The 23,777-nt window shown below is 36.9% G+C and overlaps 1 protein-coding gene across 7 annotated transcripts in view; it reads left to right on the top strand.

The window, feature by feature from the left end:
* Positions 1-23,777, top strand: part of LOC123529306 (DNA repair protein RAD52 homolog) — a 199,916-nt gene that overhangs the window by 127,094 nt on the left and 49,045 nt on the right. For all 7 annotated transcript variants that reach the window (XM_045309591.2, XM_045309587.2, XM_045309585.2 and 4 more), the window contains 2 exons: positions 9,108-9,547; positions 23,593-23,705. In XM_045309591.2, coding sequence (XP_045165526.1) covers positions 9,108-9,547; positions 23,593-23,705 — 553 coding nt within the window. The remainder of the gene's footprint in view (positions 1-9,107; positions 9,548-23,592; positions 23,706-23,777) is intronic.

Genomic DNA, 23,777 nt, shown 5'->3' with positions numbered 1-23,777 from the left:
CTGTTTGTCTGTCTGTCTGTCTGTCTGTCTGTCTGTCAACATTTAATTTGTGTATGCGATAGAGGCTGTATTTTTCAACTGATCTTCATGAAATTTGGTCAGAATGATTACCTTGATGAAATCTAGGCCGAATTTGATAATGGATCATCTGGGGTCAAAAACTAGGTCACTAGGTCAAATCAAAGAAAAACCTTGTGTATGCGATAGAGGCTGTATTTTTTCAATTAATCTTCATGAATTTTGGTCAGAATGATTACCTTGATGAAATCTAGGCCAAATTTGAAAATGGATCATCTGGGTTCAAAAACTAGGTCACTAGGTCAAATCAAAGAAAAACCTTGTGTATGCGATAGAAGCTGTGTTTTTCAATTAATCTTCATGAATTTTGGTCAGAATGATTACCTTGATGAAATCTAGGCCGAGTTCGAAAAAGGGTTATCTGGGATCAAAAACTAGGTCACTAGGTCAAATCAAAGAAAAAGCTGTGTTTTTACTCTACTCACCCTGGCGTCGGCGTCACACCTTGGTTAAGTTTTTGCATGCAAGTGCATACAGCTATCATTTAAAGGCATATAGCATTGCAACTTATTTTTTCTTTTTCTAGGTCAATTACCAATCTCACTGGGTCAAGTCCCATAACTCTGACATGTATTTTGAGCAAATTATGCCCCCTTTTGGACTTACAAAATTCTGGTTATAAAGTTATACATGCAAGTTACTATCTCCAAAACTAATGCAGATATTGAATTGAAACTTCACATGTGTCTTTGGGGTTATAAAACTAGTTGATAGCAGCAAGTCCCATAACTCTGACCTTCATTTTGGCAAAATTATGCCCCCTTTTGGACTTAGAAAATTCTGGTCAAAGTTTTGCATGCAAGTACATACAGCTAATACTAAAAGGCATATAGATTTGAAACTTAATTTTTCCTTTTCTAGGTCAATTACTAACCTCATTGGGTCAAGTCCCATAACTCTGACATGTAGTTTGGGCAAATTATGCCCCTTTTGGACTTAGAAAATTCTGGTTAAAGTTTTACAAGCAAGTTACTATCTCCAAAACTAATGCAGATATTGAATTGAAACTTTACATGTGCCTTCGGGGTTATAAAACTAGTTGATAGCAGCAAGTCCCATAACTCTGATATGCATTTTGGTCAAATTATGTCCCCTTTTGAACTTAAAACTCTTTTGATATTTAACCTTTTTGGGTAATATTTTCCTGCTTCTGGGACAATATTTCGAATAATCGAGCTTGGCTGTCTTACAGACAGCTGTTGTTCAATTAATCTTCATGAATTTTAGTCAGAATGATTGCCTTGGTGAAATCTAGGTCAAGTTTGAATATGGATCATCTGGGGTCAAAAAGTAAGTCACTAGGTCAAATCAAGAGAAAAGCTTGTATATGCCATAGAGGCTGTATTTATGTCTCCCACCACACAGTGGTGTGGGAGACATATTGATTTACTCCAGTCTGTGTGTCTGTCTGTCACAAAGCTTGTCCGCACTCTAAGTCGGACATTTCTCATCCGATCTTCACCAATTTTCAACAAAATGTGTCTGCCAATAAGTGCTCTGCCAAGTTCGATAACTAGCCAAATCGGCCTAGGCACTTCGGAATTATGGCCCTTGAATTACCAAAACCACTCAGATTTCTTGCTTAGTTTTACCTCCAAACCGACCCCTATACTACTAGTAGTATAGGGGTCCTTTTGGTGTCAAGAAACGCATGCACATGTGGATTCATTAAACAGTATATAAAGACTGACTTATTATTTAGATGATTAGGCAGTTGTGGGAGACATGCGCTTTTCTCAAAAGCATCTCTAGTTTTCAATTGATCTTCACAGAATTTGGTCAGAATGATTACATTGATGAAATCTAGGTCATTCGAATATGGGTCATCTGGGGTCAAAAATTAGGTCACTTTGTCAAATCAAAGAAAAACATTGTGTATGCGATAGAGGCTTTATTTTTCAATTGATTTTCCTGAAATTAAGTCAAAATGATTGCCTTGATATTGTTGAAAAACGTAGCTTCGGGTGTGGGAGTTTATACTCCATTGATAAAATACACTTCAAATCCAGTTTTCAATGTTAGTTTATTATGAGATTTTGTCTAAGATGGAAATAAAGTCGTCATAATTATAATTCTCTCATTCCTCTGGTCTAAAGTCACTTATAATTATACCCCCACCAAACATGTTTGAGGGGGGTATATAGGAGTCAGTTTTGTTGTCGCGTCCCGTCGCGTCCCGAAATCTATTATCTCAGTTATTACCAAATGGATTTGATTCAAACTTAAAATACATGTTCCACCTTATCACCCACATCATGTGACACAAGGTGCATAACTCTTGACACCAAGTTTTCATGAATTATGTCCCCTTTTACTTAGAATTTAAGGTTAATTTTGTTGTATTTTCACTATATCTCAATTATTACTAAATGGATTCGATTCAAACTTAAAATAGATGTTCCACCTCATCACCCACATCATGTGACATAAGGTGCATAACTCTGACACCATTTTTTTTATGAATTATGCTCCTTTTTACATAGAATGTAAGGTTGATTTTGATGTATTTTCACTTTATCTCAGTTACTACTGAATGGATTTGATTCAAACTTAAAATAGATGTTCCACCTCATCACCCACATCATGTGCCCACATCATGTGACACAAGGTGCATAACTCTGACACCAAGTTTTCATGAATTATGTCCCCGTTTACTTAGAATTTAAGGTTAATTTTGTTGTATTTTCACTATATCTCAGTTATTACTAAATGGATTTGATTCAAACTTAAAATAGTTGTTCCACCTCATCACCCAGATGATGTGACATAAGGTGCTTAACTCTGACATAAATTTTTTATGGATTATGTCCCCTTTTACTTTAAATTTAAGGTTGATTTTGATGTATTTTCACTATATCTCAATTATTACAAAATGGATTTGATTCAATCTTAAAATAGATGTTCCACCTCATCACCCACATCATGTGACACAAGGTGCATAACTCTGACACCAATTTTTCATGAATTATGCCCCTTTTTACTTAGAATTTATGGTTAATTTTGTTGTATTTTCACTATATCTCAATTACTACTGAATGGATTTCATTCAGACTTAAAATAGATGTTCCACCTCATCACCCACATCATGTGACACAAGGTGCATAACTCTGACACTATTTTTCTTGAATTGTGTCCCCTTTTACCTAGAATTTAAGGTTAATTTTGATGTACTTTCACTATATCTCATTCTGATTGGCTTAGTGCCAAAGGGAAGTAACCTTTTTTTAACCTTTGTACTGAGTTTTTCCCCTTAAATTCCAGGAATTAGTCTATTTTTAGAAATCCTATTTTTAGATTTTCAATATTTTAGGTATTTTTCTAACTTTTTTTAGCTCACCTGTCACAAAGTGACAAGGTGAGCTTTTGTGATCGCGCGGTGTCCGTCGTCTGTCCGTCAGTCCGTGCGTGCGTGCGTGCGTCCGTCCGTAAACTTTTGCTTGTGACCACTCTAGAGGTCACATTTTTCATGGGATCTTTATGAAAGTTGGTCAGAATGTTTATCTTGATGATATCTATGTCAAGTTCGAAACTGGGTCACATGCCATCAAAAACTAGGTCAGTAGGTCTAAAAATAGAAAAACCTTGTGACCTCTCTAGAGGTCATATATTTCACAAGATCTTCAGGAAAATTGATCAGAATGTTCACCTTGATGATATCTAGGTCAAGTTCGAAACTGGGTCACTTGCCATCAAAAACTAGGTCAGTAGGTCTAAAAATAGAAAAACCTTGTGACCTCTCTAGAGGCCATATATTTCACAAGATCTTCATGAAAATTGGTCAGAACGTTCACCTTGATGATATCTAGGTCGAGTTCGAAACTGGGTCACGTGCCATCAAAAACTAGGTCAGTAGGTCAAATAATAGAAAAACCTTGTGACCTCTCTAAAGGCCATATTTTTCATGGGATCTGTATGAAAGTTGGTCAGAATGTTCATCTGGATGATATCTAGGTCAAGTTTGAAACTGGGTCACGTGCCATCAAAAACTAGGTCAGTAGGTCTAAAAATAGAAAAACCTTGTGACCTCTCTAGAGGTCATATATTTCACAAGATCTTCATGAAAATTGGTCAGAATGTTCACCTTGATGATATCTAGGTCAAGTTTGAAACTGGGTCACGTGCCATCAACAACAAGGTCTGTAGGTCTAAAAATAGAAAAACCTTGTGACCTCTCTAGAGGCCATATATTTCACAAGATCTTCATGAAAATTGGTCAGAACGTTTACCTTGATGATATCTAGGTCGGGTTCGAAACTGGGTCACGTGTGGTCAAAAACTAGGTCAGTAGGGCAAATAATAGAAAAACCTTGTGACCTCTCTAAAGGCCATATTTTTCATGGGATCTGTATGAAAATTGGTCAGAATGTTTATCTTGATGATATCTAGGTCAAGTTCGAAACTGGGTCACGTGTGGTCAAAAACTAGGTCAGTAGGTCTAAAAATAGAAAAACCTTGTGACCTCTCTAGAGGCCATATATTTCATGAGATCTTCATGAAAATTGGTCAGAATGTTCACCTTGATGATATCTAGGTCAAGTTCGAAAGTGGGTCACGTGCCTTCAAAAACTAGGTCAGTAGGTCAAATAATAGAAAAACCTTGTGACCTCTCTAGAGGCCATATTTTTCATGGGATCTGAATGAAAGTTGGTCTGAATGTTTATCTTGATGATATCTAGGTCAAGTTCGAAAGTGGGTGACGTGCCATCAAAAACTAGGTCAGTAGGTCAAATAATAAAAAAACCTTGTGACCTCTCTAGAGGCCATATTTTTCATGGGATCTGTATGAATATTGGTCTGAATGTTCATCTTGATGATATCTAGGTCAATTTCGAAACAGGGTCATGTGCAGACAAAAACTAGGTCAGTAGGTCTAAAAATAGAAAAACCTTGTGACCTCTCTAGAGGCCATACTTGTGAATGGATCTCCATAAAAATTGGTCAGAATGTTCACCTTGGTGATATCTAGGTCAAGTTTGAAACTGGGTCACGTGCCTTAAAAACTAGGTCAGTAGGTCAAATAATAAAAAAACTTTGTGACCTCTCTAGAGGCCATACTTTTCATGGGATCTGTATGAAAGTTGGTCTGAATGTTCATCTTGATGATATCTAGGTCAAGTTTGAAACTGGGTCAACTGCGGTCAAAAACTAGGTCAGTAGGTCTAAAATTATTAAAATCTTTTGACCTCTCTAGAGGCCATATTTTTCAATGGATCTTCATGAAAATTGATCTGAATGTTCACTTTGATGATATCTAGGTCAGTTTCGAAACTGGGTCACATGCGGTCAAAAACTAGGCCAGTAGGTATTAAAATAGAAAAACCTTGTGACCTGTCTAGAGGCCATATTTTTCATGAGATCTTCATGAAAATTAGTGAGAATGTTCACATTGATGATATCTAGGTAAAGTTCAAAACAGGGTCACGTACCTTCGAAAACTAGGTCAATAGGTCAAATAATAGAAAAACCTTGTGACCTCTGTAGAGACCATATTTTTCAATGGATCTTCATGAAAATTGGTCAGAATTTTTATCTTGATAATACCTAGGTCAGGTTCAAAACTGGGTCACATGAGCTCAAAAACTAGGTCACTATGTCAAATAATAGAAAAAAACAACGTCATACTCAAAACTGGGTCATGTGGGAAGAGGTGAGCGATTCAGGACCATCTTGGTCCTCTTGTATTATAAGTCCTATGTAAAAAGTAAAAACATTTTTCTGTGGTAACATGGGTCGGTAAGACACTTTTTTGTATTCACTTTTAGTGTATCTCTAATATTAGAGATTTAATATATTTACTAGTATTACTATACTAGTATTATACTAGTATTACTTATATGTGGAAGCCCAGGATGAAGTACTTCAAAGTATTTTTAAGATTCCTTATGGTTGCCATTCTTCTGTGACAAGACCGTATGGTGGGGGTATGAGTCACTCCTGTGACAGTTCTAGTTATAACTGTAAAATATTTCATTTCTTGTTTCTATGATCTGTGATTTTCAAAGTCCGAGCCAAAAGTAAAGAATTCCTCTCCCTAGTTCTGACCTAGGTTTATATACAAAAGCAGGTACCCTTCCATATTTGGAGTGTATCATAGTAATGAAAGACAAAGATTACCCCTAATATTTATGAGGATAACCGATGACTGATGGTACCATCCCAAATACGGAGCAACCTCTAACTCTAACAAATCAGACATGTTTATGATGGTAGAACACATTGGGAGGAAGTGCAATGTGCAAGAACAATAACTCTACCTTGCCTATTTTTTGAGTTATTTCCCTTTATCATATTTTCTTAAAAAATTTTGTCTGGAGCATTTCTTCTTCATGCATAGAGGGATTTTGATATAACTTGGCACAAATGTTCACCACCACGAGACGGAGTGTTATGCGCAAGATCCAGGTCCCTAGGTCTAAGGTCAAGGTCACACTTAGAGGTCAAAGGATACAAGAATGAAAACCTTGTCTGGACCATTTCTTCTTCATGCCTAGAGGGATTTTGATAGAACTTGGCACAAATGTTCACCACCACGAGACGGAGTGTCTTGCACAAGATCCAGGTCCCTAGGTCTAAGGTCAAGGTCACACTTAGAGGCCAAAGGTCAGATACAAGAATGACTTTGTCCGAAGTATTTCTTCTTCATGCATGGAGGGATTTTGATGTAACTTGGCACAATTATACACCATCATGAGACGAAGTGTCATGTGCAGTTCCATTCTTTAGAATTACTTCCCTTTGTTGTTACTTTAAAAAGCTTTTATTGTAATTTTTTCATTACTAGTCGTAGGGAAAAATCGAGACCACTTTTCTGTAGTACAACATGCATGCTACATCCAATTTTGAGGTGTATTTTGACCAATCTCTACCTGGTAAAGATTTTTATGTGGACTTACAATTTATTTTTTTTTATTTTTTTTTTTTAAGATTAACTTCCCTTAGTTGTTACTATAAATAACTTATATTGTAACATTTTTATAATTGACCGTAGGGAAAAAACAAGACCACTTTTCTGTGGTACAACATAGATGTTACTTTCCAATTTTAGTTGTATTTTAAGGTATCTCTACCTGGTAAGGAGTTTTTTTATGGACTTAGAAAAACAAAAGACTTACAATGATTACTAAACAATCACAAAATTAAAATTCCATTTGCAAATACAGGTGCTAGAGTAAAGAAAGTTGCTGTGACGGGCATATATTGTGACATTCTGGCACTCTTGTTATCTATTACAACATGTAATTATTTGCTGATTGATGTATTGGTAATTGTAGCAATGATCCGATAAATTGTTGACATTATTCCAGTTGTCCCTGTAAAAGGCATTCATCGCGATTCTGTTATTTCTTGTCAATATGTTTCATGTATTGCCCAATACAGCACTTGTATGTATCATTAGCTGTTTATTAAGTATGGTATTGTTTTTCATGAATTTCAGTTTGTTTATATATTGGTTTGAAACAATACAGTCCGTGTATGATAACTTGAGAGTGACGTTTTGGACGAGTCCAAATCAGTAGGGTAATCGATAATTATCACTATCTAAGTACACACTTTTATATTATACTACTAACTGGAACGCTTACTTTAAAGTAGGAAATTAGTACCGGTCGTAGAGCGTTAGCCTTATATGTGCGATTCTTTTATATTTCCATTGTCGCGTTGGTTCGAATCCCACCGTGATTTATACTTTTTTTTAAATCTTTGCTTTTTATCTATGTTTTAATTACATTTTTTTTCAAAGACAATTGAAAATATTCAAAATGCAGTAAAACAGCACTATGGTATACAGTAACGAACTGAAATATGGAAAAATGATGATGCTTGAAATAACCTTCAGAATAGTTTGTAGTATGCATTAAGCATCATTCTTATACTGAACAGTGTTTCTATTTGCAAAAAAGACGTGGACACCTCGGACATGTTGACTACACTAATACTGGCAATATACCAAAGAGGAATTTAACCTGCACGAAATTTCCGAGTGTTTTCGTGACTATGCATTCATAATACGATGTGTTTACACAGAGCTGATGCCTGGTCCCCTTTAAACAGAAATTAATTCAATAATATTTCTATTTAACTTTATTCCAGGAATGATTATGGTGGTTACCCTGAAAGAGAAACAAACAAACAAACAAACAAAAATCACTTTCCTTGATTCGAACCTACGGCCCGCAATATTCGACATTTCAAACACCAATGCTTAACCACTGAGCTATTGGGACTGACAGACGTGTTGCAATAAAATATACCCAATATTATTGTTTATGTAAGCTGCTTTACCTATTTTGTTAGTTTTATAAGTCCAGAAAACAAACAAACGTGACGTCACTCCGAAGTTATCATACACGGACTGTACATATCACAACAAAGATTAGGTGTTCCTCTTCTATTGTCCCGTCCAACCCACGACTAAAACTGTAACTGGCAGCCCACAACATTAGCTTTTCCCCAACCATCACCAGGGTCACATTAGTAGCTGTCCAATGATCAAATCCTTCTGGTTAGACCACAGTAAATCCTTTGTCCACACATTTTGCCTTGTTCTGTTTAAAACTACTTGCTTGCAGTTGGGATGAAACTTTTCAACATGTTCATTTCCACCAAGTTTGGCTTAATGCATATTATATTACACTGTAGAAATGATTATGTGAGTGAAAATAAGTGTTAGATACTGGTATTAAGCGAGAAGAATGTTTATTTTCTCCATTGTTTCAGAAGGATTACATTGGTTTACTTCCTTATGCACAATATGTCGGTAATTCATTAGAATACCTTGCAAAATCGGTATGTCAGTAAGTTTGTTCTACTGCACATTTTCACTGCAGTCATTGTATCGGCTTTTGAGAAGAAAACGTTTTGCAAAGAAGTCTGAACAGATCTCTTTATAATGATTTAAAAGCAAATCCTCCTGGTTAGAAATTTAACCAAAAAAGATATTCATTTAAACCCAGCATAGCAACAGCTTTAGTTAGATTTAGTACATCAATAAAAACATGATTTTGGAAAAATCTTTTCTTGCTTTTCAGCCACCTGAGCAGTATAACCTAGATGAAATGAAGCATTCTGTATTAGACCCAGCAATTGAAAAGGCCAGGAGAGCTGGACTTGAATCTGCAGATAAAGTACGGAACATTGTTAAAGTTTGTGATTCAAATTCAAAGTTAGAAGATGTTTCGAAACAACAGTGTGCACATGTACAGGTTGAAACTTATAATGACACAGCAGAAACTGCTTCAGGGAATTGTGGAAATATAAAATTCTCTGGAACCTCAGTTAGACATTTGCAGCAAAATTCAAAAAGTATGACATATGATATTGAAAGAACTGGAAACTTAAATGAGCAAGATGAAGAAGGCTTTGTACAAACTGGTGGCAGTAATCATCCAAAAAAATTGACATCTGTGGCTGGAAATATGAAAATTAACAAAACATCGAATCAAGGAAGTTCAGGATTGGATAAACTTGGGTATGCTTTGCTTTATAATTATAGAAATTGCTAGGGAAAGGTTGATCTTTTCATCAGTTTGTCTATTCTTTCATATAATTGTCACTATGTCTGTCTGTACATCAGTCAGTACAAGCTTTGATAAAATTGTCAATTTGTTTGTCACATCAGGCTGTTCACCCTTTCCTATAGTTATCACTTTGTCTATCACGGTGGACAGACGTTTTGGCCACGGACTATTTGGCCTGGACATTTTGGCTATGTTATGGTTCCATAACAATGCAAAAATATGGTATGGAGATTATACTAAAGAATGTTATAGTATAATTTTGAACAAATTGAATTGATAATAAAACCAACTTCTGTTATTTTAATTTTATTTTTTTTAAATCTTTTTTACATGTATATATACTTTTGTTATCATGAAAAAAGTGCCAAATAATTTATTTTAATTCAATGTTTTTATAATGGTTGCAAAAAACTGAGTTGATAATTCCAGTGTCCTTATCTAGCTTTCTTTAATTATTTGTTAAGTTATTTTCCTTAAAATGATAATATGGCTGCCATTTATGAAAAAAATGAATTAAAGTGATTATCAATCACCTTCATAAATATTTTTACTTGTAAACCGTTTTTTGTGCAAATATTGATTTAACATACTTGTCTGAATAGATTCCAGGCTTTTGTTGTTAGCTCCCCTGAGCACAAGGTCACTAGGTCAATTAATAGGGAAACGTCATAAACGCTGTAGAGGCCACATTTTCTATCTTATCTTTATGAAACTTTGTCAGAATGTTTGTCTCTATGAAGTCTAGGACAGGTTAAAAACTGAGTTACCTAAAGTCAATAACTAGTTCACTACATCAGATCAAAGATAAACCTTGTTAACACTCTTGACCACACATTTATTGTTTGATCTTAATACTTTGTAAGAATGTTTGTCAGTTAGGTTACAAGAGGTCTAAAACTAGGTCACTAGGTTAAATCATAGACAGACATTATTTATCTTCTAGAGACCACATTTTCTGTCTGATCTTCATGATGATTTGTCAGAATTTTTGTCTTTTTCTTTTTTAAGCAAGGTCAAGTACAGAACCTTGTTTACCTGAAGTCAAAATCTAGGTCACTAGATCAAATCATAGAAAAACCTTTTAACACTGTAGAGGCTACATTTTCAGTTTAATAAAGTCAACATTGTATTAAGAGACCGCGCAAGGGACTGCTAAAAAGTAGTCTCTTAATGGAATGGTCTCTTAATGAATTTCAGTCAGGTGAAGAGAAAAGTTATTTTTAACTGTTAATTGTAACTGTATTTATTATGAACATACATATATGTATATATATTTCACAAACTGTGAAGATTGTAGCTGGATTGTTCGTCAGTTTGACTGTTACAAAGGTTAATTGCATTCAGGCAGATGCAAAACGTACTCGCTAATTACACAGGTGAAGAAATGCCCGGCTTGAATTTGGTAACCGGTTGCTTAATAGATACTTTTGTCGACCGTCGTTTACATGACTGAAAAATTGTTGAAAAAGATGTTAAACCCAAACACATACACACTTTTGTCGAATATTTTACCTGTTGCGACTACATTAATGTGGTCGCTAGTCCTTTAATAAAAAAGCCATTTAATGGAATGAATTTATGTACTGAAAATGTTTAGGAGGGATTTTGACCGGTCTTTTAATACAAAAATCGCTTAATAGAACTTTTTTGTGTCCAAAGTCGCCTACTCGTCTAAAAAAATGTTGTTATTCATTTTGTAAATTATTTTACGATTGTCATCTGCTACACAATAGTTCTGTAATAGGGGCCTCCGTGGCAGAGTGGTTAATGTCGCAGACTTCAAATCACTTGCCCCTCATCGATGTGGGTTCGAGCCTCACTCGGGGCGTTGAATTCTTCATGTGAGGAAGCCATCCAGCTGGCTTACGGAAGGTCGGTGGTTCTACCCAGGTGCCCGCTCGTGGTGAAATAATGCACGGAGGGGCACCAGGGGTCTTCCTCCACCATTAAAGCTGGAAAGTCGCCATATGACCTATCATGTGTCGGTGCGACGTTAAATCAAAAAAAAAAAAGTTCTGTAATAATAATCAGGATTTGAAAACGGACATTTAAAAATACGAAAACCCATTCATGAAAAATAGAAAATATATTATGTGTAAATTATTTTACGATTGTCAACTGCTACACAGTAGTTCTGTAATAGTTATCACGATTTGAAAGTTAATTGGTGACAGGGAGATTAGCGCTTTATCGGCAGATTTCTTAATAAGCGGATTTTAAGGTGTTTCTGAGGCATTTTGATGTCATAGAACGATGAAAGTTTCTGCCTTTCTCCAAACAAAACCTAAAGTTTACGAATACGGATGTCCGGTATGGGTACGGTACGGAATTAGAAACAGCTGTGACTCAATTTAGAGTTGGAGCGCAGGTATAAATTACAGACTCCAGTATATGTCGGATTGAAGCAATTTGAACTGAAAGTGCTTTAAATGCATATATTTTGTAACCATGGTGATACTTACCCTAACCTCTAGTCAGTATATTATACATTAAAAGTATGCGAACATACAATAATTTGCAAATTTTTACCGTCTGCGACATTAGATAATCACTTCCGGGCATGCGCAGAAGACCACTCCAACTCTGCAATGAGCTACATCGATTAGAAACGAAACCAAATTGGCACGGTTTTGGGGTAAACATCGACCCATCCTGAAAAACTGTAGCGAGCACCTTTAATTTTGGCTGAGTTTTCTGATGGAAGTTCCCACAAATTAAAAAAAAAATGAACCTGTCTTATAAGAGGGTCTTAGTTAAATACTGCTGATTTTGGCGCAAACTCGGGGACCCTGTCTGAAGCGAGTAAATATGGTAGCACAGTTTTTTAGCTCGACTATACAAAGTATAAGGAGAGCTATCCTACTCGACCTGGCGTCGGCGTCTTTCTGCGTCCTCACCTTGGTTAAAGTTTTTTTTCACTTTCTCTTTTTTCATCATATCTCAGTAATTACTTGATGGATTTGATTCAGACTTAAAATAGTTATTCCTCATCATCACCCACATCATCTGACATGAGGGTCATAACTCTTGCACCAATATTTCATGATTTATTCCTCCTTTTCACTTAGATTTTCAGGTTAAAGTTTTGATGCACTTTCACCCTATCTCTGTAATTACTGAATGGATTTGATTCTAACTTAAAATAATAGTTCAACATCATCACCCACATCATATGACACAAGGTGCATAATTCTGGCACAAATTTTTAATGAATTATTTCCCTTTTTTACTTTGAATTTAAGGTTAAAGTTTTGATGCACTTTCACTCTATCTCTGTTATTACTGAATGTATTTGATTCATACTTGAATTAGTTGTTCAACATGATCAGCCACATCCTATGACACATGGTGCATAACTCTAGCACCAATGTTTCATGAATTATTCCCCCTTTTTACTTAGAATATCAGGTTAAAGTTTTGATGCACTTTTACTCTATTTCTGTTATTACTGAATGGATTTGATTCATACTTGAATTAGTTGTTCAACATGATCACCCACATAATATGACACAAGGTTCATAACTCTAGCACCAATGTTTCATAAATTATTCCCCCTTTTTACTTAGAATTTAAGGTTAATTTTAATTTATTTTCACTATATCTCAGTTATTACTGAATGGATTTGATTCATACTTGAAGAACTTGTTTCACATCATCATCCTCATCATATGACACAAGGTGCATAACTCCTGCACCAATATTTTATGAATTATGCTCCCTTTTTGTTTAGAATTATAGTTATATAATGTTTTGATACACTTTATATTTACCTGTCTTATTACTTGATATTTTTGACACAGACTCTAGCTATTGTGCATTATCTTCATCCATCATTGGAGTAATTATGTCTCCCCCAGGAGACATATTGTTTTTGCCCTGTCCGTCCGTCCGTACGTCACACTTCATTTCCGAGCAATAACTGGAGAACCATTTGACCTAGAACCTTCAAACTTCATAGGGTTGTAGGGCTGCTGGAGTAGACGACCCCTATTGTTTTTGGGGTCACTCCATCAAAGGTCAATTTCACAGGGGCCTGAACATTGAAAACCATTTCCGATCAATAACTAGAGAACCACTTGACCCAGAATGTTGAAACTTCATAGGGTGATTGGTCATGAAAAGTAGATGACCCCTATTGATTTTGGGGTCACTCCGTCAAAGGTCAAGGTCACAGGGGCCTGAACATTGAAAACCATTTCCGATCAATAACTAGAGAACCACCTGACCCAGAATGTTGAAACTTCATAGGATGATTGGTCATGAAGAGTAGATGACTCCTATTGATTTTGGGGTCACTCCGTCAAAGGTCAAGGTCACAGGGGCCTGAACATTGAAAACCATTTCAGATCAATAACTAGAGAACCACTTGACCCAGAATGTTGAAACTTCATAGGATGATTGATCATGAAGAGTAGATGACCCCTATTGATTTTGGGGTCACTCTGTCAAAGGTCAAGGTCACAGGGGCCTGAACATTGAAAACCATTTCCAATCAATAACTAGAGAACCACCTGACCCAGAATGTTGAAACTTCATAGGATGATTGTACATGCACAGTAGATGACCCCTATCGATTTTTGGGTCACTCCATTAAAGGTCAAGGTCACAGGGGCCTGAACATTGAAAACCATTTCCGGTCAGTAACTTGAGAACCACTTGACCCAGAATGTTGAAACTTAATAGGATGATTGGTCATAAAGAGTAGATGACCCCTAACGATTTTGGGGTCACTCTGTGAAAGGTCAAGGTCACAGGGGCCTGAACATTGATAACCAGTTCCGATCAATAACTTGAGAACCACTTGACCCAGAATGTTGAAACTTCATAGGATGATTGAACATGCACAGTAGATTGACTTTGGGGTCAGTCTATTAAAGGTCAAGGTCACAGTGGCCTGTTCATGTAAAATCATTTTTTGGAAATAACTTGAGAACCACTTGACCTACAATGTTGAAACTTAATAGGATGATTGGACATGCAGAGTACATGACCCCTATTTATTTTGAGGTCACTTGATCAAAGGTCAGGGTCACAGGAGCCTGAACAGTGACTTGAGAACCACTAGGCCACGAGTGTTGAAATTTAGCGGGATGACTGGACATGCCAAGTAGATGATCCCTATTGCAGCCAACCATCAGTGTCTCTTTGACTTTCCCTCCTGACCCCTATTGACTTCTTGCCTATAGGACTTTGCATTGGGGGAGACATGCGCTTTTTTTACAAAAGCATTTTCTAGTTAAACTCTCCAGTGACAGCTCCAGTTTCCTCAGATGTGCCCAGTTTCACTATCCAGCATCGAAATAGTCGAGCGCCCTGTCTCCTGTGACAGCTCTTGTTCATCATATGCCAGAACTATTAAGATCTAGGTCAAGTGAGCAATACCTGGCCTTCAGTGTCCTCTTGTTTTATCAAAATTTATGATGCACTTTTATATCAAAATCCCCTGAGTCAAAACCCACTCAGCTAAAAAATGGCATGGTGGTCATGGTGTTCATAATGATGGGGTAGTCAAAAAACCCTCGATTTGTAGTCAAAACCCCCTCGATGCATGACCTCTATTGATTTTGAGGCCAGTAGGTCAAAGGTCAAGCAGGTTCGGCTTTGTCATTGGCTTAGTTTTGTGACAAGGCCATATTGTTGGGGTATAGTGCGTCACTCCTGTGACAACTCTAGTGTCAGATGTTTCTGTTTTTTTTTTGCTTACACAAAACGCCAGGCTTTTTGAGACAAGCAACAAAAATAAAATTCAACCAAATTTTAAGAATACAAATGACAAAATCACGATTTGCATGTGCACAGCCAAGCTAGGGATTTTTGCAAAAGTAAAAATTAATTTACCGATATTTGTGTAGGCATTAAGTTCAATAAAACGAGGTTTAGAATTCATTAGCTTACCTTTTAAGATAAAAAAATATATCTACATTCTTCAAGTGTCTAGTTGGAAGTTTTGCTCAGTATACAAACAAATAATGGGAATTGTTTGTCAGAGCCAATTAATTAATCTATCAAATTGAATGATAAACATCTAAATTGATCAAATTAATAATAGCTTCTACATGACATTGATTTTCATTTTGTGGCTTTAAAAAACAAGAGAAAACATTAGTGTGTGTGTTTGCGTTTATTTACCCTCGCCACCAGGTAACCCCATATGGGCGAGCATAACTAACATAATTATATTACTAATTTTATTTTTTCTCTTTTTTAGCTCACCTGAGCACAAAGTGCTCAAGGTGAGCTTTTGTGATCGCCCTGTGTCTGTCATCGTCTGTTGTCAACAATTTGACTGTTTACACTCTAGAGGTCACAATTCTAGCCGAATCTTAATGAAACTTGGTCAGAATGTTACCCTCAATAAAATCTTGGATGAGTTCGATATTGGATCATCTAGGGTCAAAAACTAGGTCACCATGTCAAATCAAAGGAAAAGCTTGTTAACACTACAGGTCACAATTTTGGCCCAATCTTAATGAAACTTGGTCAGAATGTTACCCTCAATAAAATCTTGGATGAGTTCAATATTGGGTAACCTGGGGTCAAAAACTAGGTCACCAGGTCAAATCAAAGGAAAAGCTTGTTAACACACTAGAGGTCACATTTTATAATATATATATAATACAAAATAAAATTCAGGCATGATGTCCAGTATTGCAGAGGGATGTAAGACAGTTCATCGCCTTACCCTAAAAGTGTCCTAAAGTGTTACAAAAAACGAGGTAAATGCACCATTCAGTTAGCCTTACTTTGCGCTATCTTTCAAGCCTTTGCTTTTATGTATTGACGTCATAGAAATAGAATTTGAGCATATGTACTTTGCTCTATGTCCATGTTTTTTAGCTCCACTATTCGGAGAATAGGGGGGCTATACTACTCGCCCCGAAGTCGGCGTCGGTGTGACCCTTCCTGGTTAATTTTTTCGGCAACCTTTGTTTTTCTGTCATATCTTTGTTACTATTGCTTATATCTTACTGTCACTTCACATAAACATTGTCCAGTATACAAACAATGTATGTGTAGGGGCTGAGCACATTATACCCAAGGTCAAGGTCACCAAGCTGTTATACTTAGGTATTTTTAAGGTTAAAGTTTTTTGGCAGCCTTTGTTTTTCTGCCATACCTTTGTTAATATTGTTTATATCAGTGTGCAATCAAAGTATGTACAGGGACTGGGCCCATTTTATCTAAGGTCAAGGTCACCAAGGTCTTATACTTAGGTTATTTTTAAGGTTATCTGCTTGTGTGGTAACAGTCACCATAACTCTGATTTGTATTTTTGACCAAATTATGCCCCTTTTATACTTAAATTTTTTTAACAAACTTTGTTTTCTGGACATAACTTTTGTACTATATAAGATGATGACAGGAAACTCAAAATATATCTTTACCATCATCATCTGCATTTGTTGTACCAATCCTAATAACTCTGATTTGTGTATTTGATGGAATTATGCTCCTTGGTGTATCTTCCTTTTATAGTAGAGGTCTCTTATTCAGACATATATTCATTTAACTGTCTTACGGACAGCTCTTGTTGTCAATGTTTTGTCTGTATTTTGCAGTATGTCCATAAGTTAGGACTATTTAAGAGTAAAAAGACACTTGGACCAATCAAGGAACAGTTTTTATACGCCCAAAGGGACATATTATGTTATACCCCCAGTGTCCATCCGTTAGCAATTTGGTGTCCGCTCTGTAACTCTTGAACCCCTTGAAGGTTTTCAAAGAAACTTGACACAAATGTTCACCACACCGAGACGACGTGCAGAGCACATGTTTTGGATGTCTAGCTTCAAGGTCAAGGTCATACTTCATACCAAAGACGTAAAAAATTGGTACTAGCAGCTTCCTTGCTTGGTGCTCAGCATTAAGGGGATAGTGCTAGGACTGGTCAGCCCGGTGTCAGTATAATGTGACTGGGTGAGGTATCATACCTTTGTCTATGGCGTGATATTCCAGTGAGGCAGCACTATAAAGTTTGGCATTGTGCTCACTGCTACAAGTAGTCACCGTCGTTTATATGACTGAAAAATTGTTGAAAAAGATGTTAAACCCAAACACACACACACAAGGTCACACTTAGGGGTTAAAGGTCATATCAGTTTGTTTTGTGTCCGCTCTGTAACTCTTGAACTGCTTGAAGGATTTCAAAGAAACTTGGCACAAATGTTCACTACACTGAGACGACGTGCAAAGCACATGTTTCGGATGACTCACTTCAAGGTCAAGGTCACACTTTTGGGCTCAAAGGTCATATATGACTTTGCTTTGTGTATATTGCTCTGCATTGCAGTGCTCTTGTTTTTATTTGGCAGATCCCTTTTTAGCTGGACTATTCAAAGAATAGTAGAGCTATTGGACTCACCTGTGCATCGGCATCTGCGTCGGCGTCCCGATTTGGTTAAGTTTTTATATGTAAGCTGGTATCTCAGTACCCACTAATGGGAATGGATTGAAACTTCACACACTTGTTCACTGTCATGATCTGACATGCTCTTTGCAGGTCCCATAACTCTACTTTGCATTTTTCAAAATTATGCCCCTTTTTCGACTAAGCAGTTTCTGGTTAAGTTTTTGTATGTAAGCTGGTATCTCAGTATCCACTAATTGGAATGGATTGAAACTTCACACACTTGTTCACTGTCATGATCTGACATGCACTATGTAGGTCCCATAACTCTACTTGGCATTTATTCAAAATTATTCTAGAATGTCTCAACGCATTGCTTAATGCCATCACTGTGAACGTTACTGGACAGTTTAGTTCAAGATTTTGATGAAACTTGGCACAGTTATTCACCATCATGAGACGGAGTGTCATGCGCAAAAACCAGATCCCTAGGTCTAAGGTCAAGGTCACACTTAAGAGGTCAAAGGTCAAATTCAAGAATGAATTTGTCCGGAGCATATCTTCTTCATGCATGGAGGGATTTTGATATTACTTGGCACAAATGTTCACCACCACGAGGCGGAGTGTCATGCGCAAGAACCAGGTCCCTAGGTCTAAGGTCAAGGTCACACTTAGAGGTCAAAGGATACAAGAATGAAAACCTTGTCCGGAGCATTTCTTTTTCATGCATAGAGGGATTTTGATATAACTTTGCACAAATGTTCACCACCACAAGGCGGAGTGTCATGCGCAAGAACCAGGTCCCTAGGTCAAAGGTCAAGGTCACACTTAGAGGCCAAAGGTCAGATACAAGAATGACTTTGTCCGAAGCATTTCTTCTTCATGCATGGAGGGATTTTGATGTAACTTGGCACAATTATACACCATCATGAGACGAAGTGTCATGCACAGTTCCCTTCTTTAGAATTACTTCCCTTTGTTGTTACTATAAATAGCTTATATTGTAACTTTTTCATTACTAGTCGTAGGGAAAAATCGAGACCACTTTTCTGTAGTACAACATGCATGCTACATCCAATTATGAGGTGTATTTTGACCAATCTCTACCTGGTAAAGATTTTTGTGTGGACTTAAAAAAAAATATTTGGATTTTTTTTTTTTTTTTTTTTTTTTTTAAGATTATCTTCCCTTAGTTGTTACTATAAATATCTTATATTGTAACTTTTTTATAATTGACCTTAGGGAAAAAACAAGACCACTTTTCTGTGGTACAACATAGATGTTACTTTCAAATTTTAGGTGTATTTTAAGGTATCTCTACCTGGTAAGGAGTTTTTTTTGTGGACTTAGAAAAACAAATGACTTACAATGATTACTAAACAACCACAAAATTAAAATTCCATTTGCAAATACAGGTGCTAGAGTAAAGAAATTTGCTGTGACGGGCGTATATTGTGACATTCTGGCACTCTTGTTGACCATATTTTCAAACTTGCAATTGGATTCACATTTTTAGCGAAATGCTCAAAGGTGAGCTTTTGTGATCGCCCTGCGTCCGTTGTCCTTTGTCGTCCGTCAGTCGTCCTTTGTCAACAATTGGACTGTTAACACTCTAGATGTCACAATTTTGGCCCAAACTTGATGAAACTTGGTCAGAATGTTACCCTCAATAATATCTTGGATGAGTTAGATATTGGGTCATCTGGGGTCAAAAACTAGGTCACCAGGTCAAATCAAAGGAAAAGCTTGTTAACACTCTAGAGGTCACAATTTTTGCCCAGTCTTAATGAAACTTGGTCAGAATGTTACCCTCAATAAAATCTTGGACGAATTCAATATTGGCTCATCTGGGGTTAAAAACTAGGTCACCAGGTCAAATCAAAGGAAAAGCTTGTTAACACACTAGAGGTCACATTTTTGGCCCAGTCTTAATCAGAATGTTACCCTCAATAAAATCTTGGACAAGTTCGATATTGGGTCATCTAGGTTGTAAAAGTTATCAAGATTTATTAAACACCGATAAATTGTCAGCCACCCGAAGTGTATATCTACCAGCTACTATAACATGTATTATACCCCTAACAAATAGTGCTTGGGGGTTTATATAGGAATCATTTTGTCCTTCCGTCGGTCCCTCTGTCATTCCTTAAACCAGGACGAAATTTCTCAAGGTAACTGTACAATGTCAAAACAACTGTGGCTCTTGACGACACACATCGTGTTCAGTGTTAAGAAATGTCTTTTTGTCACAATCAAATAGCCAGTAATTACTGGCAATTAACGTGTCTCCTCGTGTCAGTTATGTTGTTCACAGTTTGATCTCGGTTAAAGATAATTCTCAATCTTTAATAAGTATCATAATTTTTGTGATTTATATACATTTCTTTCATCAAAATACTTTTAAATTTATATGAAATTAATTTTGTTTGAAAGAAAAATAAATCATTCGATCTTTTACAGAACGTAAAGGCAATCTTAGATTTTAGCGGTGACAGTAAGCGCGGGGAGTAGTTTCCCTTTAACAAAATGACGAACATCGGTAACAAACTTGTTTTGAAGTTGGAAAATTGTCTATACCTGTGTATTATGCGCACTCATGATTCGGGGGTGGTCCCAGGGGTAAAAAAACTGCGCATTATACATGATGTGTATCTATGGTAATATTATCATGAAAAAGCTAATGCCAAACTCCAAAAAGAATAACAGAAGGATGGCTTGAATTAAATTATATAGACATGTACATTTGTTTGTCTTTTAATTTTTTCTTTATAAAAGTTATGCTTCTGACACCTCTCACCTGGGTCAATAAATGTTTTAGCTCACCTGTCACGAAGTGACAAGGTGAGCTATTGTGACCGCTTGATGTCCGTCGTGCGTCAACAATTTCTAAAAAAATCTTCTTGAAAACCACTGGGCAGAATTACACCAAACTTGACAGGAATGATCCTTGGGTGGCCATCTTTCAAAATTGTTCAAAGAATTGAATTCCATGCAGAACTCTGGTTGCAATGGCAAGAAAGGAAAAACTTTAAAATTCTACTTGTCCAAAACCACAGGGCCTAGGGCTTTGATATCTGGTGTGTAGCATGATCTAGTGGTCCTCTACCAAAATTGTTCAAATTATCCCAATAGGGTCAAATATGGCCCCGCCCTTGGGGTCACATGGTTTATATAGACTTACATAGGGAAAACTGAAAATCTTCTTGTACAAAACCACATGGCCTAGGGCTTTGATATTTACTATGTAGCATCATCTAGTGGTCCTCTACCAAGATTGTTCAAATTATCCCCCTAGGGTCAAATGTGGCCCTGCCCCGAGGGTCCCAAGTTTTACATAGACTTATATAGGAAAAAAGTTTGAAAATCTTCTTGTCTGAAACCACAACACTTAGACCTCTGATATTTGGTTTGTAGCATTGTCTTATGATCCTCAACCAAAATTGTTCAAATTGTACCCCTTGGGTGAAAAGAGGCCCTGCCCTGGGGGTCCCAAGTTTTATATAGACTTAAATAGGAAAAAGCTTTAAAAATTTTCTTGTCTGAAACCATACGACCTAGGCTTTTGATATTTGGTATGATGCATTGTCTAGTAGTCCTCTACCAAAATTTTTCAAATTGTGCCCCTGGGATTAAAAGAGGCCCCGCCCTGGGGTCACTTAGTTATTATGTGAGTTATATAGGAAAAATACTTTAAAAATCATCTGATCCTATTTCCAAGACTGTTTAATTATAATTACCTGATGACCCCAAGTAATATGATGTCACTTGACTGTGACCTTGACCTACTGACCTACTTTCTTGTTTCTTAAGATACAGCCTTGAAATTTGGATGACATGTACAGTTTTACACACCAATCTTAAAACTGACTTTCAGTTAGCATGAATGTGACCTACTGACCTACCTTCTTAATATTTTAGCATCAGCTTGCCATTTAAAACATGTGGCTGATATTACTCAGGTGAGCGATCCAGGGTCATCATGACCCTCTTGTTGAAAAAAAGGTCTGCTTTATTGTGAAAAGCTACTCTTTTCTCCTACTCAAACTAACTGCTTTTTAATCCCCCACCACAAATGGTGGGGGGTTATAGGAATGGTCTCCATCCTTCCGTCCATCCATCCTTCCGTCTGTCCATAACACTTTCGTGTCCGCTCCATATGTCCTAAGCCTCTTGAAGGATTTTCATGAAACTTTGATCAAATGATCACCTCATCAAGACGATGTGCAGAACCCATGAGTCAGCCTTGTCGGCTCAAGGTCAAGGTCACAATTAAGGTCAAAGGTTCGAGCCTTCCATATTTTGTCCGCTCTATTTCTCCTAAACCCTTTGAAGGAATTTTATAAAACTTGGGTCAAATGATCACCTCATCAAGGCAATGTGCAGAACTTACGAGTCAGCCATGCCGGCTCAAGGTCAAGGTCACAACTGAGGGTCAAAGGTTTGAGCCTTCCATTTTGTGTCTGCTCAGTATGTCCTAATTCCCTTGAAGGATTTATATGAAACTTGGGTCAAATGATCACCTCATCAAGGCGATGTGCAGAACTCATGAGTCAGCCATGCTTGCTCAAGTTCAAGGTCACAACTCAAGGTCAAACGTTTTAGCCTTCCATTTTGTGTCTGCTCTATATCTCCTAAACCCTTTGAAGGAATTTTATAAAACTTAGGTCAAATGATCACCTCATCTAAATGATGTGTAGAAATTATAAGTCTGTCATGCTGGCTCAAGTTCAAGGTCACAGCTTAGGGTCAAATGTTTTAGCCTTCCATTTTGTGTCTGCTCAATATCTCCTAAATCCTTTGAAGGAATTTTATAAAACTTAGGTCAAATGATCACCTCATCTAAATGATGTGCAGAAATTATAAGTCAGCCATGCCAGCTCAAGGTCAAGGTCACAACTTAGGGTCAAAGGTTTGAGCCTTCCATTTTGTGTCCACTCTGTATCTCGTAAACGCCTTGAAGGATTTTCATCAAACTTAGATCAAATGATCACCTCATCAAGAACTCATGAGTCAGTCATGTCAATTCAAGGTCAAGGTCACAACTCAAGGTCAAAGGTTTGAGCTCTGTATCTCCTAAACCCCTTTAAGGATTTTCATGAAACTTGGGTCAATTGATCACCTCATCAAGACATTGTGCAGAATTCATGAGTCAGCCATGTCAGATCAAGATCAAGGTCACAGCTAAAGGTCAAAGGTTTACCCTTTCACTATCCGTAGCAGTGGCGGGGGTTTTGATCACCCCATCATTTTTGCCAAGGGGGTTTTGACTATCCATTGAGGGGATTATGAACACCTTCTTATTTCTGCTGAGGGGTTTTTGACCACCATGTCATTTTTCAGCCGAGGGGGTTTTGACTGAGGGGATTTAACATGGAAATTTTGTGAAAGTTTTTGCATGTAAGCATGTTCCTCAGGAATTGCCTGACCAAATGTCACCCATCTTTGCATTATGGGATGACCTCTTACCACAAGTTTCATAACTTTGGCTTTTTAGCAAAATTATCTCCATCTTCCAAATGAGAAAATCTTGCTAATGCTTTTTTAAGTCAGTTAGTATTAGGTGGAAGAGTTTCAAATAATTGAGCATGCTGTCATTAGACAGTTTTTGTTAAAATACTAGTACCAGTTGAAATGCTTTTTATTGTGCAGGGAATCAGAAAATATGTCAAAGCAGGAAAGGATTATGAAACAAAAGATGAAACAGATGGAATTTCAAAGACTTGTAGAGAAACAAAAACAAGATTCAGGTCAAGAAGACTTAGGTAATATTATTTCTGATATTATAGAACTTTGTTTGCAAATAAAGCACTGCGCGCCAAACCCCAACACCACCT

The sequence above is a fragment of the Mercenaria mercenaria genome, chromosome 13 (genome assembly GCF_021730395.1).
Source record: "Mercenaria mercenaria strain notata chromosome 13, MADL_Memer_1, whole genome shotgun sequence".
In the NCBI taxonomy this organism is placed as follows: Eukaryota; Metazoa; Mollusca; class Bivalvia; order Venerida; family Veneridae; genus Mercenaria; species Mercenaria mercenaria.
Note: the sequence above shows the minus strand (reverse complement) of the source record. Positions and strands in the feature narration are given on the sequence as shown.